Source organism: Spea bombifrons, chromosome 6 (assembly GCF_027358695.1).
Source record: "Spea bombifrons isolate aSpeBom1 chromosome 6, aSpeBom1.2.pri, whole genome shotgun sequence".
Lineage (NCBI taxonomy): Eukaryota > Metazoa > Chordata > Amphibia > Anura > Pelobatidae > Spea > Spea bombifrons.
The window spans coordinates 32,517,449-32,539,208 of NC_071092.1; the positions used below are offsets into that span (position 1 = coordinate 32,517,449).

At 37.3% G+C, this 21,760-nt stretch overlaps 1 protein-coding gene across 1 annotated transcript; it reads right to left on the reverse strand.

The window, feature by feature from the left end:
• Positions 1 to 2,879: 2,879 nt before the first annotated feature.
• Positions 2,880 to 19,754, reverse strand: LOC128500381 (calcium-activated chloride channel regulator 1-like). The gene is made up of 14 exons (XM_053469512.1): positions 19,542 to 19,754; positions 18,347 to 18,487; positions 17,667 to 17,817; positions 16,758 to 16,866; positions 15,972 to 16,155; positions 14,795 to 15,019; positions 14,253 to 14,477; positions 12,377 to 12,557; positions 12,109 to 12,215; positions 11,081 to 11,302; positions 8,271 to 8,541; positions 7,000 to 7,161; positions 5,330 to 5,557; positions 2,880 to 3,657 (listed from the first exon to the last, which is right to left on the reverse strand). The coding sequence occupies exons 1-14, from the start codon at positions 19,698 to 19,700 to the stop codon at positions 3,182 to 3,184; spliced, it is 2,841 nt and encodes a 946-aa protein (XP_053325487.1). The 5' UTR covers positions 19,701 to 19,754; the 3' UTR covers positions 2,880 to 3,181.
• Positions 19,755 to 21,760: the final 2,006 nt, after the last annotated feature.

Genomic DNA, 21,760 nt, shown 5'->3' on the forward strand with positions numbered 1-21,760 from the left:
GTTTTGAAGTGCTGCCCATTCAGCTGGTGCGTCTTTTTATATATCTCCATTTGTGTCTATAATTTTCAAAAAGGATTCTTCACTGGATTGTGGCTGGTATCCCTAACATATTAATACACACCGGACATACTGAAAAAGCTACCTACTATTTCAAGACACCTATAGTGAACTAATCTCAGCCTGGGCTGTTTAAATTAAAAAATGCTTTGGTTATTTTAGTTGAGATTATTAAAGGGTCTTTTAACGTCCGCTACAGAAATTAAACATTTTAGAACTTAACACAGCATTATAAACATTATTCTTTTGACTGCCAAATATACAAACTCTTCACAAAAATAAGTATTGAATCATTTAAAATGTACCTTTTTTTCTCACCAGGACAATTAATTGTCAGGTGATACATAAGCAAGCGCTGATGGTTGTTAAACCGTATAAAATAAAAAGCTTTGGTTCCTTCAAAGGAAATATAAAATATCAGATATGCTAAAGTCTGTTTGTTTATGAATGCTGTGTCCTTACAAGTGAAACAGCACAGTAGGTTACAAAAGCTAGAAATGAGCAGAGCGCACCCTCTAGTGGGATCACATTAAGTTACATCTGCAATACAAATTGACACTAAACACGCAAAAGATTATAGAAAGCAAAAAAAAAAAAACTTCCGTTTCCATGAGACCCACTTAAACGAACCCAAACCTCCCACCAATCGGATGAAAACGCATCTTCTTTTTCATCTTCTATATTCCCCCTTCTCTTCTCTCTTCTCCATTCTATCTTCAATCTGCATCTCCACATACATCACCCAGCAGCAACTTCTGCCAGAATTGGGGGCGCTTGTAGTGACGTCCTCTCCCTATCCTCCAATCAGTTCACATGAGGGCAAAATGTGATGTCCTCTCCCCCCAGGATCGAATGTCACAGCAAGCACTGCATTTGTACAGTATAGCTTGAAGAAGAGAAGAGGATGGTATACATCTGTGTGACTGCATTGCATTTTAACCCACCGAGACTCTCAAGGAATTTAAAGCCTTCTCTAGACACCATTAATGGTGTGGCAGGTTTGCTACTTAACCCAAAGGTCTGGTCAGGAGCTGCAAAAATGCACAACACAAAAAAAATATATATAGAAAGAGGAGCACACAACCTATAAAGCATAAAAGGCATACACATTCAAATGGTGCAAAAATAATAATGACCATTAAGTACACAAAACAGCAGTGTGAGGGAATCCCCAATAAACAAAGTTTTATATATTTATTGGTCATTATTATTTTAGCAGCAGCCCGGGAATCTGAATGTGTATGCCTTTTACGCTCTTTAGAGTGTGCTACCCTCCTGTATATTTTTTTTGTTGTGCTTATTTACAGGTTCAGACCAAACCATAGGGTTGAGCACCTCACCTACCACACAGGTGCCTCATTCATGTTTTATATTACTTTATATGCTTTGTAAAGGCTTTAAATTCAGTGGGTGAAATGTAGTGCCGTTCTACTGATTCAGCACCTTGGTAAGCAATATAGTCATGAAAAATTAGATAGCGTTTGCCAAAAAAGCGTTTGACATAGTGGTGGACTAAGCAATATATGGCCAAATAGTGTGCTGGAATCCCCAATATTTATACTTTTGTAATAGTAGTTATGGAGTATGGGCTGATTTGTTCGCTCTATTTTCTTGGTTCTTATCTGCTGTCACATATTATGCTTCTATGTAGCACTAACACAAAAAGATAGTATATACAATGACCAATTAACATTCAAACGGATAATATACATAAATGAATGAACACACATTAGAACATGCTTTTACAGATGGACAAGAAGGCCCTCTTATCCCTATGTAGCAGAATGTCAACACGTTTTCATGTTATTTATTTTACATTTATACATTTGTAATGGTTATGGTTTGTTAAGATGATCTATGTCATACAGACAACATCCCAATAAAGCATCTACTGAAGATGATGGGAGTCAGTCACTTGGTATTAATGGCTGACCATACCGAATTGGCAATAATAGCAGATCACATGGTCAATGGAAAACTACAAAAGCCTACCTCATAGTCAGTAGGGGGCATTTCTCTTAATATACACTTCTACACATGTCCAAGTGTTTTCTAGATAGGTATACTATAAAAAGGGTAGAAGTAACTAGGGCTAGTGAGGCTTCAGTCATGGGTTTATCATTTACCTCAAATGAGACTGTGTGACAAAAAAAAGATTCAGAACTCTTGCTGATGCTCATAACCGTGGGGTCTTTGTATTCATTTGTCCGTGTAAACTGTAACTTGTAATTGGCCTTTTAGATATATTGCTTTACATTTAGATGTTTAAGTAAAGTACGGTATATCACTTAAAGTTGAAGCTGTCTATGTATTTTATTATCTGTTTATCATTTTCTTCGCTCTGTATATTGAACTGTCATGTGAAAATGTTTTACTGTTATATAAAAAGTTTAGACTGTGTGAAAACAGACTTTAATAACCCAGAGTTGGAGCAAAGATCACCTGGAGCACTTAGGGGATATTTAGGTATTTTTATTTTAATTATGATTTGTATGTATTTGTTTCTAGGAGTGCGTTCTAGGTGTTTCTAGGCTCTCTCCCAAGGGTTTTTTTTTATTAACCCCTACCCCACATGGGGAAGGAGGTGTTGGCTTGGTTAAGTGCATCCTGGGTATGTGTATTTGAATGATAATTTAACTGATTGCTATTTCTTATGTATTGGTAAGTTGCTGATTGTTGTTGACTGGTTCAGGGAGCCTTTGTAAGAATGGATGAGAAGAAGGCAGATAATTCAGGGCAGGAGAGGACAGGTTATATATCCCCATGCCACAGACTGCCACACTAAAAAAATATATATAACATTTGAAACCACAATGTAAAAATTGAGTATAAAAATATCTGCCATGTGTTTATTTATAAATTACACCAACAATACATGATTTGAAAATACAGTTAACTGCAATGTACACAAAATACCCAAATAATCACTTTTATTAAAAAAAAACAATAAACGCATTATATTTCTATTGTATCAGTGCCCTTATTCTTGAGACAGGTTTTTTTAGCAGCTAATGCTAAATAACCTTTTTTATGCTTTTGTGACGGGGCACCACTGAATATATTGTTGGATAAACTAAAGACAAAAATAGGAGTGTAATATTCCAGAATTTCTCACCCATTTTGATCACAGCTTCATTTCTGGTTTTCTGGGCTTTTTATGTCTGCTCACAATACATATTGTGATGCTTATAATAACACATATTATAATAACTGCTGAACATACTATCAATGTCAGATGGGTTATGTTCAGCTTCCCTGAATTGTTACTGGATGACGTGATGGGAGCCAATGAAGTTTTGGTTGGTGTAGTTGTGGTTGGGGCTGGTGTTGTGGTTGGGGCTGGTGTTGTGGTTGGGATGACCAGGGCAGCTTGTGCTATGTTAGATATGTCAGAACGATGAGAAACTTTATCAATGGCAACTATGGCAAAATAAAGAACAATTCCATTTTCTATAACAACATTTTGAGGTACAAATGTAAATGTCTCTGCAGATCCAGACAGCTGTGGTTTCAAACTGGAGATGTTAACTTGTACTGTAGTGTTAAAGTTGTCTCTGAGCTCTATGGGATCGGTGTCCATTCTTAAGTCATACAATGCGGCTGAAAAGTAAACAGAACATTAAAAAGGATTTCAGTAACTTACACAACGCAGTGAGGCTGCAGACTAATCGACACATGATTCTGTTAAAACATTTCAACTTTGCATTAGGCTGTTTAAGAGTGCACATGTAACACTTATCAAATGACATTTATGTAGTATACATCTATAGTATTTTTAAGCTCCTGCCTTTTCTATCTTCAAAAACTTTATCTCAAAATGTTGTAACACATGTAGGTAGCATTACTAAATGACTTCATTTTTCAAAAAAGGGATCTTATAGGTTTTGTTTAATGAATGATAGGTGAGCCATTATTTTAGAACTGAGTCTTACTCCAAGACCTTATTGTTAATCAATTTGTAATCCAATTAGTCTAATAAAAAGATAATTTGTCATTTTAGAGAAAAAAAAAACCACACTTGATAAAGACCATTTTTGTCCACCCTCCTGTCTACTTTTTGTTCATGTGTCTTAATTATGTTATTAAATTAGATTTTTGTGGCATGTATTTAAATGCTGATCTACTTCTTCTTGTACTATTGTCTTTTTAAACATTGTGCTCATATAAATTGTATTTTTTTCTGAATTATACAGTGGGTTATGTGTTTTTTGTGGCATGTGCATCTCCTACTTTTCTATATTGTTCAGTGTGTAGCCCGTTGGGACGGGCTTGGAGCTTTTCCACTGTCTTTTGATTTTTTATGCTTACATAATTTTTTCAATCTAATTTAGAGTGCTGCCTTTTGCCATATGGTTTGCAAATATAGTGCCATATTTTTTGATGTAGTAGCAATGTGAGGTACTCAGCAGCAGTTGGTGAGTTATTAGGTGGAGGACCCTGGCCTATTTATATTCTTCAAGGTACAATATAAAAAATGCCTTATGAAGAACACTGATTGGTGTAGAACCCGATCTTCCTTTTGAAAGATTAGTAATAAATTAAGTTCTCCACTTTCAACAATCGATGGCAGAAGCAAAAAACAGAAGTATGCCTATTACCATATTTCCCCATGTATGAGACGCACCTTTCAAAAAAAAAATTTGGGTGTAGGTTTGTTTGTTTTTTCCGCTTACCTCTGTGTTCCTCAGCAGCGTCTTTTGTTCCGTCGAGGAGACACAGGAATCCAGTGGAGTCACATGAATGTACATCACATGACTCCGTTCCTGCTCCCCTGGGCTGGACAAGAGAAGTTCACTCAGAGTTCGAGCAACGCAGAGGGAAACAAAGTCTGCGATCGGCACGGGAAGATCTGCAGTTCAGCTAAGGGTGGGGGAGGGTGTTTTTGTCTGCGTGAATGGGGGAATTAATGAATATGTGTGTGTGACAGCATGGATGTGTAAGTGGGGAGGGCAGGGCACAGGGAGGCTGAAAGTGATGTGCATATGTTGGCTGCTTGTGCATGGTAGGAGTGTGATTGCTATATTAAATATACATGATTGCTCACAGCAATAACACTCCTATCATGCCCAGGCATACCCAGATTCCAGCACAGCTTACATCACACTCATCCTGGAACCTGGGCATGATAGAAGTGTAATTTTCGGGCCCCAAAATTAAGGTGTGTCTTATACATGCGGAAATACGGTATTTTCAATGTAAATAAAATCGGCAAAAACATTTTATGTGATCTCAAAACAAAAGTTAAATGCAGTCTAGAAAACAGATTACTCACCGTTTCCTTTATCTAGATCATCACCAGTTGCTGTCCAAGACAACACAACTGCACTTCCTTCTATCTTTGCCTTCAGGTCTGTTATTTTTTCAGGTTTATATATGTCTTGACTACCAGAGACAACATTATTCACCAAAAAAGAACCACCTGAAGCTGTCCTACTAAATTCTCCCAAATTAAGGTCTTCATCGTTAATTTCTGGCTTTGAAGGATTCACATGAATTGTACCTAAAAGCAATATTATACCTTGTAAATCATTTTGGCAATAAAAATATTTTATGCAAATGTTTTAATGCAACACTTGTCTTGTGCTACCCATTGCTGTACCTGGCTGGCAGTGAGTATAGCACATGGCAAGAAGGAGATGTATTCAAGCCATGGAGTGGGAATGGAGACATAGGGCAAAAGGACAGGAGGGATTCTGTCGAGTACATTCATGCATTTGCAATGGGACAAAGGGTAATACTAATTAAAAGTGGACTTTGCGCTATGATAGCTGAGAGATTCCTTTACATTTCTTTGCTATCCCCACATGTAAATGCATGGTTGGATTCTGTAGAACTCCCAGTATTGCCCCTCTTCCCACCCCCAGCAACTATCTATGCACAAGATGTGTTTCGTGAATAAATCTACTTACATGTGATATACTTGCCAATAGTATGCTCTAGTGCTGGCTTGGAAAATGGGGGTTTAATGAAGTCCCCTTGTGCACATATGCAGATTTATATAAAAGGGAGTAGTTTTTTTGACACCGATTGGCTGCTTCAAGTGTAATCAAGCAGCCAATCACTGGCCAGAATTGCCAGACCACAGAGGAGCTCTGAAGCTGCAGCTTGTCTCTAAAGTAAGTAATGTAATTTATTTTTAACTTTTAAAGAGTATATGTTAAAGTAAATACTTATTTTTTTTTGTTGTGGCTGCCTGGAAATGCTGCCATAAAACTATAATTGCAGTTGCTTTTTTATAGTTATATAAATATTATAACTCTTCAAGTGGTTTTATTTGATAAATAAGAGAACAACTGCGATAAGGTTGCAGGAACATGAAGTGATATTTATTCTCTGAAAATCACTAAGGAGTATGAAATTCCTGCATCTTCTAAATCATAATAATTCTGCACCCTTTTTCTACATGATGTCTCATAGTTAAAGTGATTATATCATACACCACATGTGATGTCATTTTGCAGTCTGTCCATCATATGAGTAACATATTTCCTATTTCTCCCTTAGGACAACATAGGGTGGAAACATACGTTTTGCTGCTCAGGGTTATTTGTCGGCTGGGAGTCTGATCCAAGTAAAAGTAGAATAATGAGCAAAAGGCTGACATGGAAAGAAGGGGTAAAATGATAACAGTACACTAGTGGTAGAGGGTTAAAAAGATATGGGTAATAAAAAGCTGGGTGGGGAGGAACATAACAGATAAAAGGTTGGGAAATGCATACTGGAAAAGATTATGTTGGCATTAAATCAGTTTGAGGGGTTAAAGTCTGACCCTGCTGTGGCTCTTAGACAATCAACAACAAATCAGATTATATTTGTGGCCAGTGTAATCCCTTTATTATAGTGAGAATGGAAAAACCAAGTAGAGAAACCAAATTAGAGAAAGTTTAGAATATAATAGAGATCCAACATTATGTACAGTAGCCTATATTATTGGGTTCCTACCATTTTCTACATAGCCTGGTATGTAAAGAGCGCGATTCTTTGGCAGCACCAGGCGACTTTTCTTGCCACTTTCAACTCGTACTTTTAAGCTGTATCTTCCTTTTACAGCGAAAGTGGTAAAATATCTTGTGTAGATTCCATCATCCTTTACGATATCAGCACCTAGATACAGAATGAACCAGTTATAATAATAATAATAATAATAATAATATGCCTAGAGCTGCCGAAATACTGGAATGTAAAAAAAAACTAAATTATTTCAATAATATCATGTATTACTAAATGCTATATGTTGGTAAGCAATATTTGTTATGATGTTTGTAAAAGATGTTGACAATACAATTCTTGAAAAGAAAGGTTGCCTCCATTCATTTAACATGCATGTTACTTTCATGAGTTGGACAAAAGTCCACAAATTCAATATCGAGTTAACACTTGCAAAAAATACACTTGTATACAAGGCAAGAGTCCTTTTAACTTATCTCTTGATTTCTATTGCATCTTACAATATATTGCCATGGGTTTTTTCCATTTGTTTTTTTTCTTTTGAGGACACCGTTTATGATTGACGACACCAAACAGTTGGAAAGATTTGTTAATAATTTTATTGATTGATCAAAGGTTTGGTTTGTAATAAACGCAATGAGAGGCGTGGGGTTGTTTCACAGCACCGTATAAATACCTTTGTGGTGGATAGAGTGTATAATGCCCAAATAGACCGATCTATACCCAATCTTATGCTCAGGATTATTGGGGGATAAATTTAATTAAAATACAATATAAGAGGCATAAAAGTGGTTAAGTGTAAACAAAAAAATTAACAAAAAAACGTTACTTTCTACCCTTACCCCCGCAATATTTAGCATGTACGGGCCTGCAAACTCATGCATGTTCAGTGTAGTTAGTCAACCATTGTGACCGACCACTTGACTTTTTATTGAATACGAATTTATTTTAATAATATTATTTTAATTATTTACTATATCATTTTGAGGCTACATCCTGTGGCTTCAGGACTATATATTTTAGCTCTTGTTCATCCAGAAGCTATGTTTTAATTTGTTACCATACAGCAAAGTTTGGTTTTGTTATGAGGACTCATAGATGGGCAGTAAACGGTAAATAGTAACTAATTAATTGTTTCTGCTAATTTGACCATTCCAGTGGTTGTTATGATAATAGGACCACTTTTTAAACTTGGCACCAGATTTAAACTTTGTCCTTACACAAAGTTCCACAAAGTTCTATAATATACAAAATAAAATCATTACCTGCTCCATTGTCCAAAAGTTCTATGGTCTCCAAATTTCCAGTTGCTGACTCAATAATCGCTGTGACTTTTGCTCCTTTTACAGGCAGTAATCCTTGACTTACTGACGCATAAACAACCATTGGATTGCCATCATTGTTTATGTCCTTGTCCATGTGGGCCTTCACAGTAACTGGTGGTATACGTTCATCAGCTGCTTTAGAATTTACTGTTATACCAATGCTTTGAGTTGTACTTAACTTATTGCAAAGGCTGTAAATCCATGGTCCTCTCTAAAACAATTTTAAAAATTAGCCATAAAATGTTAAAATTCTTAATTAATGTATTTATAGCACATAAGAAACAGGCAAGAAGTCTGCTTTACTTTTAATATTTAATATTGCAAACAGGGAAAAGAAAAAATGTCGGTGCGCTAAGCTAGTCACAGGCTCAAATAATACAAATGTGTAATACGAGGCCTACCAAACAGGTGTAAGCATGCTGCAAGAAACAGTGTATTGGCTGTACAATGTATACAAGAAACAAAAACTGTCTGCGCTTCTTACCCTAATAAAGTTGGCAACAAATATATAAACATAATATAAATGAGAGGTTTTGGTTATATGAATTGGCCAAAGCATAATTAAGCTCACCCGCCACGTCAAGGCACACTCTCAATAGGGTGAGAACCTACTCTCACCTCCTACAAAAGGTAGGCCTCATATTACACATTTGTATTATTTGAGCCTGTGACTAGCTTAGCGCACCGACATTTTTTCTTTTCCCTGTTTGCACATATTTGAGGTTGTTGGCTCCTCATCAGTCTGGTTGCAGCTTGCTGTACAGGGGTTAATGGGGAGGAGGTTTAATTGCACCTCCCCCAACACATTAATAAGGTTTTGGTAGCAGTATAAACTGCTTTGTGTGCCCACTATGTAGGAGGTGAGAGTAGGTTCTCACCCTATTGAGAGTGTGCCTTGACGTGGCGGGTGAGCTTAATTATGCTTTGGCCAATTCATATAACCAAAACCTCTCATTTATATTATGTTTATATATTTGTTGCCAACTTTATTAGGGTAAGAAGCGCAGACAGTTTTTGTTTTTTCTTATATTTAATATTGAAAGAACTTTCTAAGGGTAAATACTTGTTTCTAGTCTAGAGCATAGCAGATAGTTATAGGAGCCAGAGGATAGCCTGGACTAGACTTGAGCAGGGCAAGCAAAATCGATTCGGGTGAAATATCCATTTTGTTTGCGTTCATTTTCAGACAATGAATTTAGTTTCCCGACCGTTCAGTTCAGACGAAATTCTGAACAGGCGCCCTGCGCAAATGCCAGGTGGGCTGGTCACCTACTTACCATATTGGAAATTCACAAACAAGTTGGGGTTAATTAATGCTTGTTTTTTCAACTTTTATCAAACAAAATTTGTCATTGGTGAATGTCAGTTGGACTTCTAACACCTTACTTTTTGCCCTAACTCCCATGCGCTTACATTCTGCTGTTGCCTAATTTTTCTTGATGAAGATGTTGAAAATACCGTATTTGCTCGATTATAAGACGAGGTTTTTTTCAGAGCAAATGCTCTGAAAAATACCCCTCGTCTTCTAATCGGGGTCGTCTTCTAATCAGACCTCAAATAGAGGTCTGATTAGGAGACTGAGATCCAGATCCCCCGCACCGCTGCAGGGGACCTGGATCCTCCTGTCTCACCCGACCCCCCCCCCCATCATACACACACTTACCGGTGCTTCCTTGCTTCCTCTGTGTTGCCGGGGCAGCGGGTTGACGTCTACACGATCCGCGTAGACAACGTCCGCTGCAGCCGGAAGGAGGTGTGGCTAGCAGCGGGGGTTGTCTGCGTCCGTCGCATAGACCTTCCCCGACTGTCAGAGATCAGAGAGCTGATCTCTGACAGCCGGGGAAAGTATACGCGACGGACGCATACAAACCCCCGCTGCTAGCCACACCTCCTTCCGGCTGCAGCAGAAGGCGACGTCAACCCGCTGCCCCGGCTGGAAGCACCGGTAAGAGAGGGGGGAGAGCGGGGGAAGGGGGATGAGAGAGTGTGTGTGTGTGTGTGTGTGTGTGTGTTAGTTAGTTAAATGGGGGTATAGGGTGTGTGTGTGTGTTAAATGGGGGCATAGGGCATTTCTGGAGTGGCGTTAAGGGGGCATTTAATAGAGCACTCTGCCTCCTGAAATGCCTTATACCTCCCTATATGCCACTCTGCCCCATAATATGACTTTTAACCCCCTAAATGGCAGAGTGGCATATAGGGGTATAAGGCATTTCTGGAGGCAGAGTGCTCTATACAATGCCTTTTAACTCCCTTAATGCCACTCTGCCTCCTGGAATGCCTTATACCTCCCTATATGCCACTCTGCCCCATAATATGCATTTTAACCCCCTAAATGCCAGGATGGGATATAGGGGTATAAGGCATTTCTGGAGGCAGAGTGGCACATAGGGGGTCAAAAGGCATACCATGGGGCACAGTGGCATATAGAGGGTTAAAAGGCATATCATGGGCCACAGTGCCATATTGGAGTGGCAAGCCTGGGGGCAGATGTGCGTAACAGGGGGGCAGGTTGGAAAATACAAGAAATAAAAACAAAAAAAATCTTTTTCTCAATCATAGCTTTTATTAAAAAAAATAGTTTACATGAACTAACATTTACTGGTAAAACTTTTTTCCTTTGGGGTCGTCTTATATTCAGGCTTTTTCTTTTTTTCTTAAGTTAATATTCAGATTTTGGGGGGTCGTCTTATAATCAGGGTCGTCTTATAATCGAGCAAATACGGTACATGGTTTAAAACAAAGCACATTACCTCAGCAGTTCCTGGGATCTGTAGTCTGGATGATTTGGAAGCTTGGTCAGTACTGAAGTGTGTTTCCTTGTATACTCTCCCCGTTGGGTCTTGTAAAGTGATAGCTGGGACTGCAGATTGCCATGTAACCAGAAAGAATGTGTCGTTCCCAACCGTGCTGTCAATGAAAACTGTGCCATTCAAACAATTTGAATTGGCCAAATTCAAACCTCTGCTTTCAAGCTGAAATGAAATAAATAAATAAATAAATACAAACCAATAAATTGCCATTTAGTTGGGTTGCATTTTTAAATGTAGATGCTAAAAAGTCCTTTAAAATATGGATTTTTTAAAATAAGCACTAATGAGATTTTGCTTTTACAATAGTTTACATGTAATTGCCAACCCCCCCCCCCTCCAGGTCACCTGAGGACAGCGGTGGGCCGTGTCTCTAACATTGTGGGTGGGGCTACCACAACCACTTTATATTTGTATGTGGGTGGGAGGGGGAAAAGGTCATGGGTGGAGAGTGGGGTGTGTCTGGGAGAGACCCAGAGAGGTGAAACTTCACCCGGAGAGATCCCACTTATGGTAATTGCACACAGTAAAGACGTTTAAATGTTTTTTGTAATGACACAGCGTCTAAATCTTTATGTCTTATTTACAGCAGGACTATGCTCTTTTCCTTAAAGGGAAATTCCGCTATGTGCAGGATCCCCTATGCATTTGCCACTTTCCCTGCCCCCAGCTATTTGTTGTGCGAATGTTTGAAGTGGACAGCCGCACAAATGTATCCCAGTGCAAACATTTTTGTTTAAATAAATCATAATAAACACGAGTAGGAGTGAGACCAGGAAATGCCAGGCAGGATTTAAAAAGACATTCCGAAAACAAAACCGGTTATAGCACAAACATTTTTAAGCTTAATTGTTTGCCTTAAGCGAGGCATTTTAACAATAGAGTAATTGCCACAGAGCTAAGCAAGCAGAATGACAGAGGTCACCCAGAAAATCTCCCGTATAGACGGACACACAAACATATAAATATACCTGAATAGCCTGTTGAGTGGTATCTCCGTTTCTAGACACAAGTGAGCTAAAAGCATCAATCAATCCGTTAGCATCCAGTCTGTCTGATGCTGAAAAATATAATCCTCCTGAAAAAATACACAGACATATATTACTGAATCAAGTAATATAATTTAGTAAATCAGTTAGTTATTTCATCATGAAATATCATAACCATAGCAAAGTGATATTTGTTCTTGCGTCGTGCCAGAATTCTATTGATAACTTCATTCCTGTATAACAAGATCACCTGTTTTCTGTACAGTGTAATTCAATGCCTCTGAAGCTTGTGGTCCCAGAGCTATAAAATGAAGAATTATTCCTTTCGACAGTATTTCAGAAACACAAAGATTGGTATCATAATTGTCTTCTCCATCTGATAGTAGTACTAATTCAGTGCCAGCTGCTGATCCATCAAACCTTTCGTTAACCTGTCCAATGAAAAAAAAAAAAAAGAAAAAAAAAAAAAGTAAAATCAGTGATCAATAATCATTTATTAAATTCATATATTAAAATCAACTTTATACTGTCCTTTTTTGCTTGTTTGTACAATTGTTTTGGAGATATTTAGCATGATTCATTCATTTACCTGAATTGGTAAACAATAATTCATGAATATGAATTCATGAATATGATTCAATGTCCTGTCTAAAATCACATTTTTAATGGTAGAATCTAGACAATGACTGCTAAAGTTTTCATCCCTGAGACCTGTACCATCGTGTGCCACTGCATTTTGGCCACCTTTCACCAAGGTTGAGGACCAGCCTTCGATTTCTGGTCACAGCCACAGTTTCCATAATTCTCACTTCTGTCTACAACCTGGTTCTTTGACTAGAGATGGCACCGGAGAGGAAGGTTACAGTCTTCTGCAAACTGAGGCTTAAGAGCCTACCAGCCCAGCAAAGAGTTCTGAAGAACAACTGGGTTTTACCACAAGCTTGAAAGTGCTGTTCCCATGCTTAACCTCTTAGGGACAAAGCTGTCTTTTTATTTTTTGTACCCTTCATTTTAACATTTCTGCGTTACTTATTTTTAGCTATAATTTTCTTCTTGTGTATTTACTTTACCTACACAGATTATATATTGTATTGTTCTGGATTTTCTTTAGATTCCATAATTTAGATGATAGTGTCTAATATACTATAAAAATATATAAAATGCAGTGGAAAATTTAAAAAAGGACTTTTTCTGACTTCATCTACAAAAATGAATTAAAAAACTGTTAAATAGATTCTAATATTTGTCCTAAGTTTAGAAATACCCAATGTTTTTATGTTTGTATGCAAGTTATAGGACACCTATAGGCATACCTGGGAACTCTCCGGGTTTGACCCGGAGATTGCCGAGTGAGCGCTGCTCCTCCGGTTCTCCGGGTCCAGACCCGAATCCTCCGGGTCGAGGGAGCAGGGTCTTAACACGCCCGCTCCCCGACCATTTTTTCCATGAAATGGGGGTGTTTCCCACTGCCGTCAGCAGGAACGCCCCTGATGTCAGTGAGAACTCCCCCAACGTCTGCGGGACCGCCCACCAACGTCAGTGTGCAGTCCTGCCCACGTCCCGCAAGGGAAGGCTCCGGGTAGCTGGAGCCGAGAAGTTCCCAGGTATGCCTATAGGGACGTTTTTGAACCTGGTCAGTTCAATTTACCCCCATCAAACTATATATGTTTGAAAACTAGCCACCTCGGGGCATTTCCAAATTTGTGTCACTGTCAAACAACACCACAACATCTGTTCAGCAATATCTCCTGAATACAGTGTTAAAACCCATGCATGGGTTTGTTGGGTTGTTTTGGGGTGGAACACTACATTTGGGACATGTGAAATTCAGTTTTTCAACTTGGAATTTTGTCATGTTGGAAATTCTGTCCCATGTCCTCCCCTTGACAACTTTAGTTGTCCCCCTCTTTTGGAGGGAGCCAAGAAGAGCCAGCACTCTCCAGCCCTAAGGTCTGTCATTCAACCGAAAATTAAAGTACAACATATTGACATTTTATTAAAAACAGTTAATAATGCTAAAAAGCTGTATTGATTAAACTTCTTTTTGTTGAGTAATGTATTATATTTACAAAATGAATATTATTTGTGTAATGCTTTAAGAAACAGTAAAATTGTATATACATTACCTGAATTCCAGACCGAATTCCTTGACAGACATTCGTTCCTCCACTAGCTTTTTTGGGAATACGGGCCTTTAAATTCAAACGCTCTTTTTCACCAGTTATTTTTACCAAATGTGAAAGGATGGACGCTGAGCTCGAAAACTCGACAAGCCCAACAGAAGCATTGTTTTCAATGATCTGAATAATGAATACTTCTGCAGCCTGATACAGTCGTTCTGACCGGGAATTCTGCAATGGGACATTTTTTAAAAAAAAATCAATATGCTTGCACATATAGTTGTAGTTATTATTATTACAAGATTATGTAAGAAACAAATCTTTTCTGAAACAACAAATGAGATGAAAGTAACTATGGCAAAAATGAGAATAAGGAACATGATGATATGGTTTGCTAAGAGCAGAGAATAATTACATTTGTAGCACAGACATTACATTTGTAGCACATGTGTAGCACAGACAACTTATAGTTATAGTTTATAATCAGCATTGAAAACAATAAATTTAATGAACAAAGCATGCAGAGAAGAAGGCTAATGAACACTTACACTTCCCATGCTTCCAGAGACATCAAGGACTAATGTGATCACTCTCTCCTTATGCTGCAGGAGTGTGAAAGAAGGTTCGGGGACAATGAAGTTATTTAATGGAGCAGTACTTTTTATGTCAACAGAATTCTTGACAACCTCCCATGTACTACGATATCCACACACACTGTTTTGTAGGTTAGGCGCCTCAGTGTTATGGCTCGTTTTATCACAGAATTGGGATACCTGAAAAATAGGACAATGGCAGAGTAAATTCTTTAAAATGGCAAGTTGATGAGTGGTACGATGATAAACCTCACCACATTAACTATAATGAGGGAGCTCCTTCTTGCAGTAGGACCTACTAGGGTTAACTCCTCATAATACATTTTTCAGTTCCCTTATTAAGAGTGCTATCTGGTTTCTAGAACAAGGTAACTTAAGGTATCTCAAGGTAACTTAAATTTAAGATTTGTTTTCGCTTTTAATACTGATAAAGGCATTTATTATCCAATGGCATTATTAAAAAAAACTCATCAGGCAATTTATTTTATTGATCTTACCCTTTAAATCATATTTTATAGGTTGAGCTTACTGTCCCTGAAAGCTGCACCTGGTGGAAACTGGAATGTAAATCCACCGTTGAGGCAAGTGTCCTATGGCAATTAAGCCCTGACTTCACACCCTGTGCATTTAGCCACATGGACATTATTTGTGCCTAGTGTGACTTTTTTCGCATACCGTATTATAAGACAACACCCCAAAATGTGAATATTAATTTAGAAAAAAAAGCTTGAATATAAGACTACCCGATTGGAAAAAAGTTTCACTAGTAAATATTAATTTACAGGTAAACTATTTTTTCATATTTAATAAAAACTATGATTAGAGGTTGGATTATAAGAGACCTTGAATATAAGATGAGGGGTATTTTTCTGAGCGTTTCCCCCACAAAAAGCTTATATTCAAGCAAATAGATATATATAGGGTGAGATTATTTATTATTTCATTTCATTAGTAGCTTTATGAATTAAAAATTATATTTTCTGATATTACTTATTCCAGAATTTTGTTTCCTTGTTTTGGTATTGTGTTTATTAGTTTATCCCCGTATTCATCTATTTATTTATCATTTAGCACTTCTCTTCTTAAGCTGCTTATGCTGCAATAGACATTTACAGCATAAAATAAAACTCACAGATGGTAATGCCTGCAGGTACATCAAAGAGTCACTGACAAACTGGTCCTTGTCTGGGAGAAAGAAACACTCATCTTCATAAAGGCCAGTTGAAGAATTAAAGAGGCAAAAATCTGGTTTGCAAGAATTTCCAGCACATTGACTTGGTATCTTCATATTAACACCTACAATGTCAGTCGAGCACCTGTAGAAGAAAAATATGGCTAAATATTAATATATTAATATTTTTTTGACCATCAGGCATAGTGCTGTTTAATATTCACATAAATATCACAACCACTTAAGCCTGTTTACCCACTTGAGTATTACAAAGTAGCAGGTAAACTGCCTGCAAAATTAGCATTTCATCATCAACTAATCAATTTCCTCCAATATTTTCAGTTTTAAAGTCTATGCACCTGAAATTCTTTTAGATGAATTTAGCTTCCTAAATTGTCATGTCCTGTGTATCTAATTATTTTAGTGCCTCTGGTTTCAAGTTTAATAAAAAAAATCCTGTTGCAACCATGTGCCTGAAAATGTATTAATTTGACACAAGTTGTTCTAAAATACAACCGATTTTACCTCCCATGTGTCCACCTCAATGTTTGGGGAGTATGGGTGTGACAAAGTTCTACAGCTCCAAGTGGCACGCTATTGTGTATGTAAACAGTTTGTTAGTGTACACATTATTGTCATCTAAGTCCCTAACTCAATCCCATAAGTAAATAAAAAAATACTAAATAGCATCAGTAAGTCACAGTAAGCTCAGTAAAACCATGTTCTATAAAAAGTAAAGTAATGTACCTTGTAGCTTCTACTTTACCATTCCTAGCAATGTAATACGGTGTCTCTGTGCTGTACTCGTCATACACCCCCCATCGAAAATGAGCCCATTCATGAACAAACACTCTACCTGCATAACAGAGAAGCAGTCATCTTTAAATAAGTTTGCGGAAAAAGGCAAATATCATATCTGCATACCAAATAATGTTTGACTATGTCCAGATTAGTATTAGCTCGGGCGTTTATGGATGGATTTATATGATATTTTGGTTTCAAATTACTTGCTATGCAGTACACAGGTGACACTGTATATGTCTTGTATGACTCTTAGAAAGCTTTATATATACACCAGATAGATTAACAAGCTGTAAATAAAATATAGCACCTTCTATTGTACAGGAAAACATGGCAGAATCACCATAGCTCTAAGTAGTCTACAGTTAATGAGGGCTCATTCATGCACTCTTACAAGAAATATGTGAGCACGAGGATCCACAATCACATTTTAGGTAACTTAGTTTCAGCTGATGCTTATCCCCTTTTGAAGAATTGCCCAAGCCAAGCATTATTCACTTGCCAAAGCAAAAATCCAGAGAAGGAAGTGGCAACCAATTACTTTGGAATAAAGCACATTTTTAGCTGATAAAATAATTTTATGGTATCCATAGATAAGGTATGTGGATGGCTTTTACTGTCACTGGATTTTTTCATATAACAAAGCTGACTTTTTTCTGGTATTTCTGATTACAGGGGAATATGATATTTAAAACCCACCACCTTTTGTGAAAAAAAAACACCACTGTCTTTATAAAAGCACAGACTAAAGTATAAGTTATTTATAGACAGCATGAGAAAGTTGTATAAATAGTTGGGGCTCCTCGTATATTTGCCCCTCCTAGCTCTGTTTTATAAATGATTTTATATTTTTACCTCGAGGCCCATATACATCAATCATTTTGTCATCCTTCAAGAAGTTAGGGGTAAAATGAATATATTGTCCTGGTTCCCCACACTTCCCATATTGAAGAGTATATGGGTCATCTCCATACTTGAGGTGAGGAGTTTCAATGACAACATCAGCCTAAATAAACAATAACATTATATAAGTATTTGTATAGTAATTTGAAAAAAAATACAATTATGTCTAAAATTAAAACAATATCTAGATGTATTATATTAACTAAGATGTATTATATTAACTTTGAAGAAATTGTCTATCTCATTAATTCAAGTCATAAAAAAGCCTATGTAGTCCCCAACCTCTTAATGATTACTTTTTACCAGGCATGAAATAAGGAATGGATATTTAAAGGAGAAATGTCACCAATTAAACAAAATAAATACAATTTACATTATTTCTTCTTATTATTTATTACTTATACATTCTGGTTACTTTTATACTGTCTAAAGTTTTTTATGATTATTAGTTAAAGCTATTCTGATTTATCCACGCTAGGATGGATTGTCTTATATAGACATTTAAAACTTTAGTAACTGTGTGTTCACTCTATTTGTTAGCAATTATTATTTTTAAAAATTTACACTGATTATAAGTGGAGTGATAAGGCTACATTAAAAATGAAAAAAGAGAAAACCCCTTTGCATCTTACCTCGTTATATGTTTCTGTCTGGGATTTTATGTAATTAGGTGATGCTGTCCAGGTAAAAGGAATTAAGATCTTCACGCTCTTTATGAAAAGTCTTTTCTTTGTAGCATCAAATAAGTAATGCGTAGCTTCTCTCACCATATCCTAAAAAAATGATGTAGAACTGTAAAAGGCTTTCAAGTACTATTGTATGCTAATGCAGTCTGAGACGTGTGTATCCAAATAGGACATGGGAGTAGACTGGATTTATTGAATATCAGAAGTTAACCCGCAATTGGTAGGCAATCATTACCATTAGATAAAAGTTAATGTAATGGTATTTGGTCAAAAAAGCAAGTTCCATGTAAAGCAGTGCTGGCTGCTTGTGGGCTCAGAAGGAAAGAATATAAGTTGGAAATGGCCTGGCTAAAACGCCTGCTGGCCTTTCATCTTTTGCTTCTTGTGTACTTCCGTCTCAAACCACCTCAGGTTCCCTGGGATTTTTAATTGAAAAAAGTAAAAATGATGGATTATAGATGAATGAAACTAATGCCCACTTGTGTCACACTTCATTACATTCAAACTGTGTTCTGCAAAATAATATTAAAAAATAACCTGAATCCCAATATGTTTACATCACAGGATTTGACAAATGATGATATTCATAGCCATAGACTCATTTTGTGCTTTGTGCCAACAAGAAAAAAAACATAAAACAGCAGTGAATGACTCAGTCTGAATGAAAGTCCAAGGCAACTTGGTAGATACATGTGGAATTGCAAGTAGGTAATGACACAAAATGCTCAGGTTAGGGGGTATTGTCCTTTTTCCAGCCTCTGATGACTACAATCATAATAATACAGAGTGATTTGTCATCAAAGATTGTCTATTTGACCACAGGGAAAAAGTGTTGTGGGTAAAGAAGTTAGGTCACCTTTCACGTGGAATCTGGTCACAGCTTCCTCTCTTGCAAACCAGCCGGTACCCTTCAAACTGATGGCATTTTGCAATATGCATAATCCAAACATAACATTTCGGAAAATATAATTAAAAGATATTGGTTAGTGTAAAAGTATTCTAACTGAAACAATCTAAAGCATTTTAGTTTGTTTCCAATTATCCAATAATGATTAATGTATATATGCTATAAAGCCATGGTTGATTTTCCCTTTGCTGCTGTTTCTCTAAAACAAACCATATGAGAAATTTCAATCCTTACCTTTATTTTTTCAATCACTTCTATATCTTCAGGTATCCTTGGGTTAATTGCAATAACAATATCTTCATATCCTCCATTATTAATCTTGACCATGGAACACTGAGAGGCTGAGAATAATTCAAATGCTAATATTATTACACAGAACTTTTTTAGTGCCATTGTACTCCGCAGTCCTTGTAAGTGTCTACGTTTGACAGATGTTTAAGTACTTGCAGGCTAAATTCTTATCTTAATTGTTGAACTTTGTTACATTGTGTGACCTACAGTGCTTCTGAGTCAATAATGCAAATAGAACAGTTAGTCAATTAGTGATTTCTGTCAATGTCTAATCTGACTTGGATTTCCCCACTTTAAATATTTCCTCCAGAGTACATTGGAATACAGCTATCTTTCTGTAGACCCTTACATAAATGGCATTCATGCGTTGCAGTATTTTTAAATAGGTTGACTAGACCAATAGGGCAGGTCAGGGGTGGGGTGAGATGAGGCTATTTTCCACATTACTGGGTCAGATAACCCTAATACAGTACTGTTTAATTGGCATATTGTGGAGGTCTTCCTTCTAACGGGTTCATTCACACTACAAAACTAGGGCCCTGGCAGGCACAGCCTCCTCAGTATCCTTAGGCATCCTTCTAAATGAAGAACCTAGCATCAGGTTTGGGACACTGACCAGGTGTGTAAACTAAAGTATTGGGCACCTGGGGCGGATCCTTTATTTGGCAACTGCAATCGTTACATACTGAGGCAGACATTGAAGTGGTACAGCCTAACTGCTATCATTTTATACTGAGTCAGACATTGACAGTAGTACAGCATAACTACTATCACTATACACACTGAGTCAGACATTGATGGTGGTACAGCATAACTCCTATCACAATATACTGAGACAGACATTGACTGTGGTATATAGTGATAGGAATTATGTTGTACCACCATCAACTAGATTGTAAGCTCACAAAAACAAGAAATGTTGCTGAAATAATAAGAGATAGAAAGGGAAGAAATAATGAGAAAGAGGAGACAACAGGGCAAAAGGGATTTTGTTGCTCTACACCTGCAATGCTATTTTTCCATGTGCTTAATTAATTTAATCTATAACTGCATATACAGGGTTTGTATGTCTTATTCAGTCGATCTGTACCTGCAATGCTGTGTTTTCTTGTTTTTACTTGATCTATACCTGAACTATATACCTGAAGAAGGGGACAAAGGGACTCTGGAGTGATATGTGGAGACTTAGCCATCATCAACTCAGGGGGATGGTTCATGTGTATGATGTTCTCACTTGACTCTGCCCCCTGAGGGCGGGATACAAGGGAGAAACAAAATGAGGTTTTGCTTAAGGTGGCGCCAGCCGTGAACAAACAGAGGCTGAACGATTGTGCTTGCTCAACTTGCTATGTGTTGCTCGGGCTCTCGGGCACCTCTTTTTTTTAATCCACTGTCCAGGACAACATGATTGCCAACCTCAACACAGGGGCCCACATGTGAAGGCCCCCCGTCTGGTACCCTCCAAATATACTAATTACGTGGAGGAGGTGGATCAGCATGTCTGCTTCACCCAGCGCTTCATGATGATGACGATAATGAAGTTGTCATCCTGCTGTGAATTATGTGGGTCAATACATTTTTCACTTCGTCGCACTTTGGTAGTTTTCTGTTTGTGTGTTTTTAAAAATTTGTTTACACCATGAACCACATTTCATTAATTGTGCATTCTGATGGGCCAACCTTTTATATAATGTTAGGAGTCATGCTGTACCATCATTCATGTCTGGATCACTGTATAATGACAGGAGTTATACTATACCCCTATTAGTGTTTGGATGCTGTATAATGGTGGGAGTTGTGTTATACCACTGTCAGACTCAGTATATATTGATGTCAGTTATCCTGTACCACCATCAGTGTCAAAATATGAATAAATTACTGGGTTTGAGTAAATTTGTTTTATTATTTTTTTAGCCCTGTGCAGTTTTAATATCAGGGGAGAGCTTGGCTGTTCCTGTATAATGCAAAGTTAAATCACTGAGATGTCTGCAAAGTCTCCTCACTCACTGAATTAGGCGTTATGCAGGACCAACTCAACCCTTCTTTCCTGGATACATTTGCTAGGGATGGCCTTTCATAATGAATAGTTTATTGAGGAAATTAGAACCACAACGCTCCTGACAACTTTCCCTTTAGTGAAGCTTACAGAAATATTTTAATAT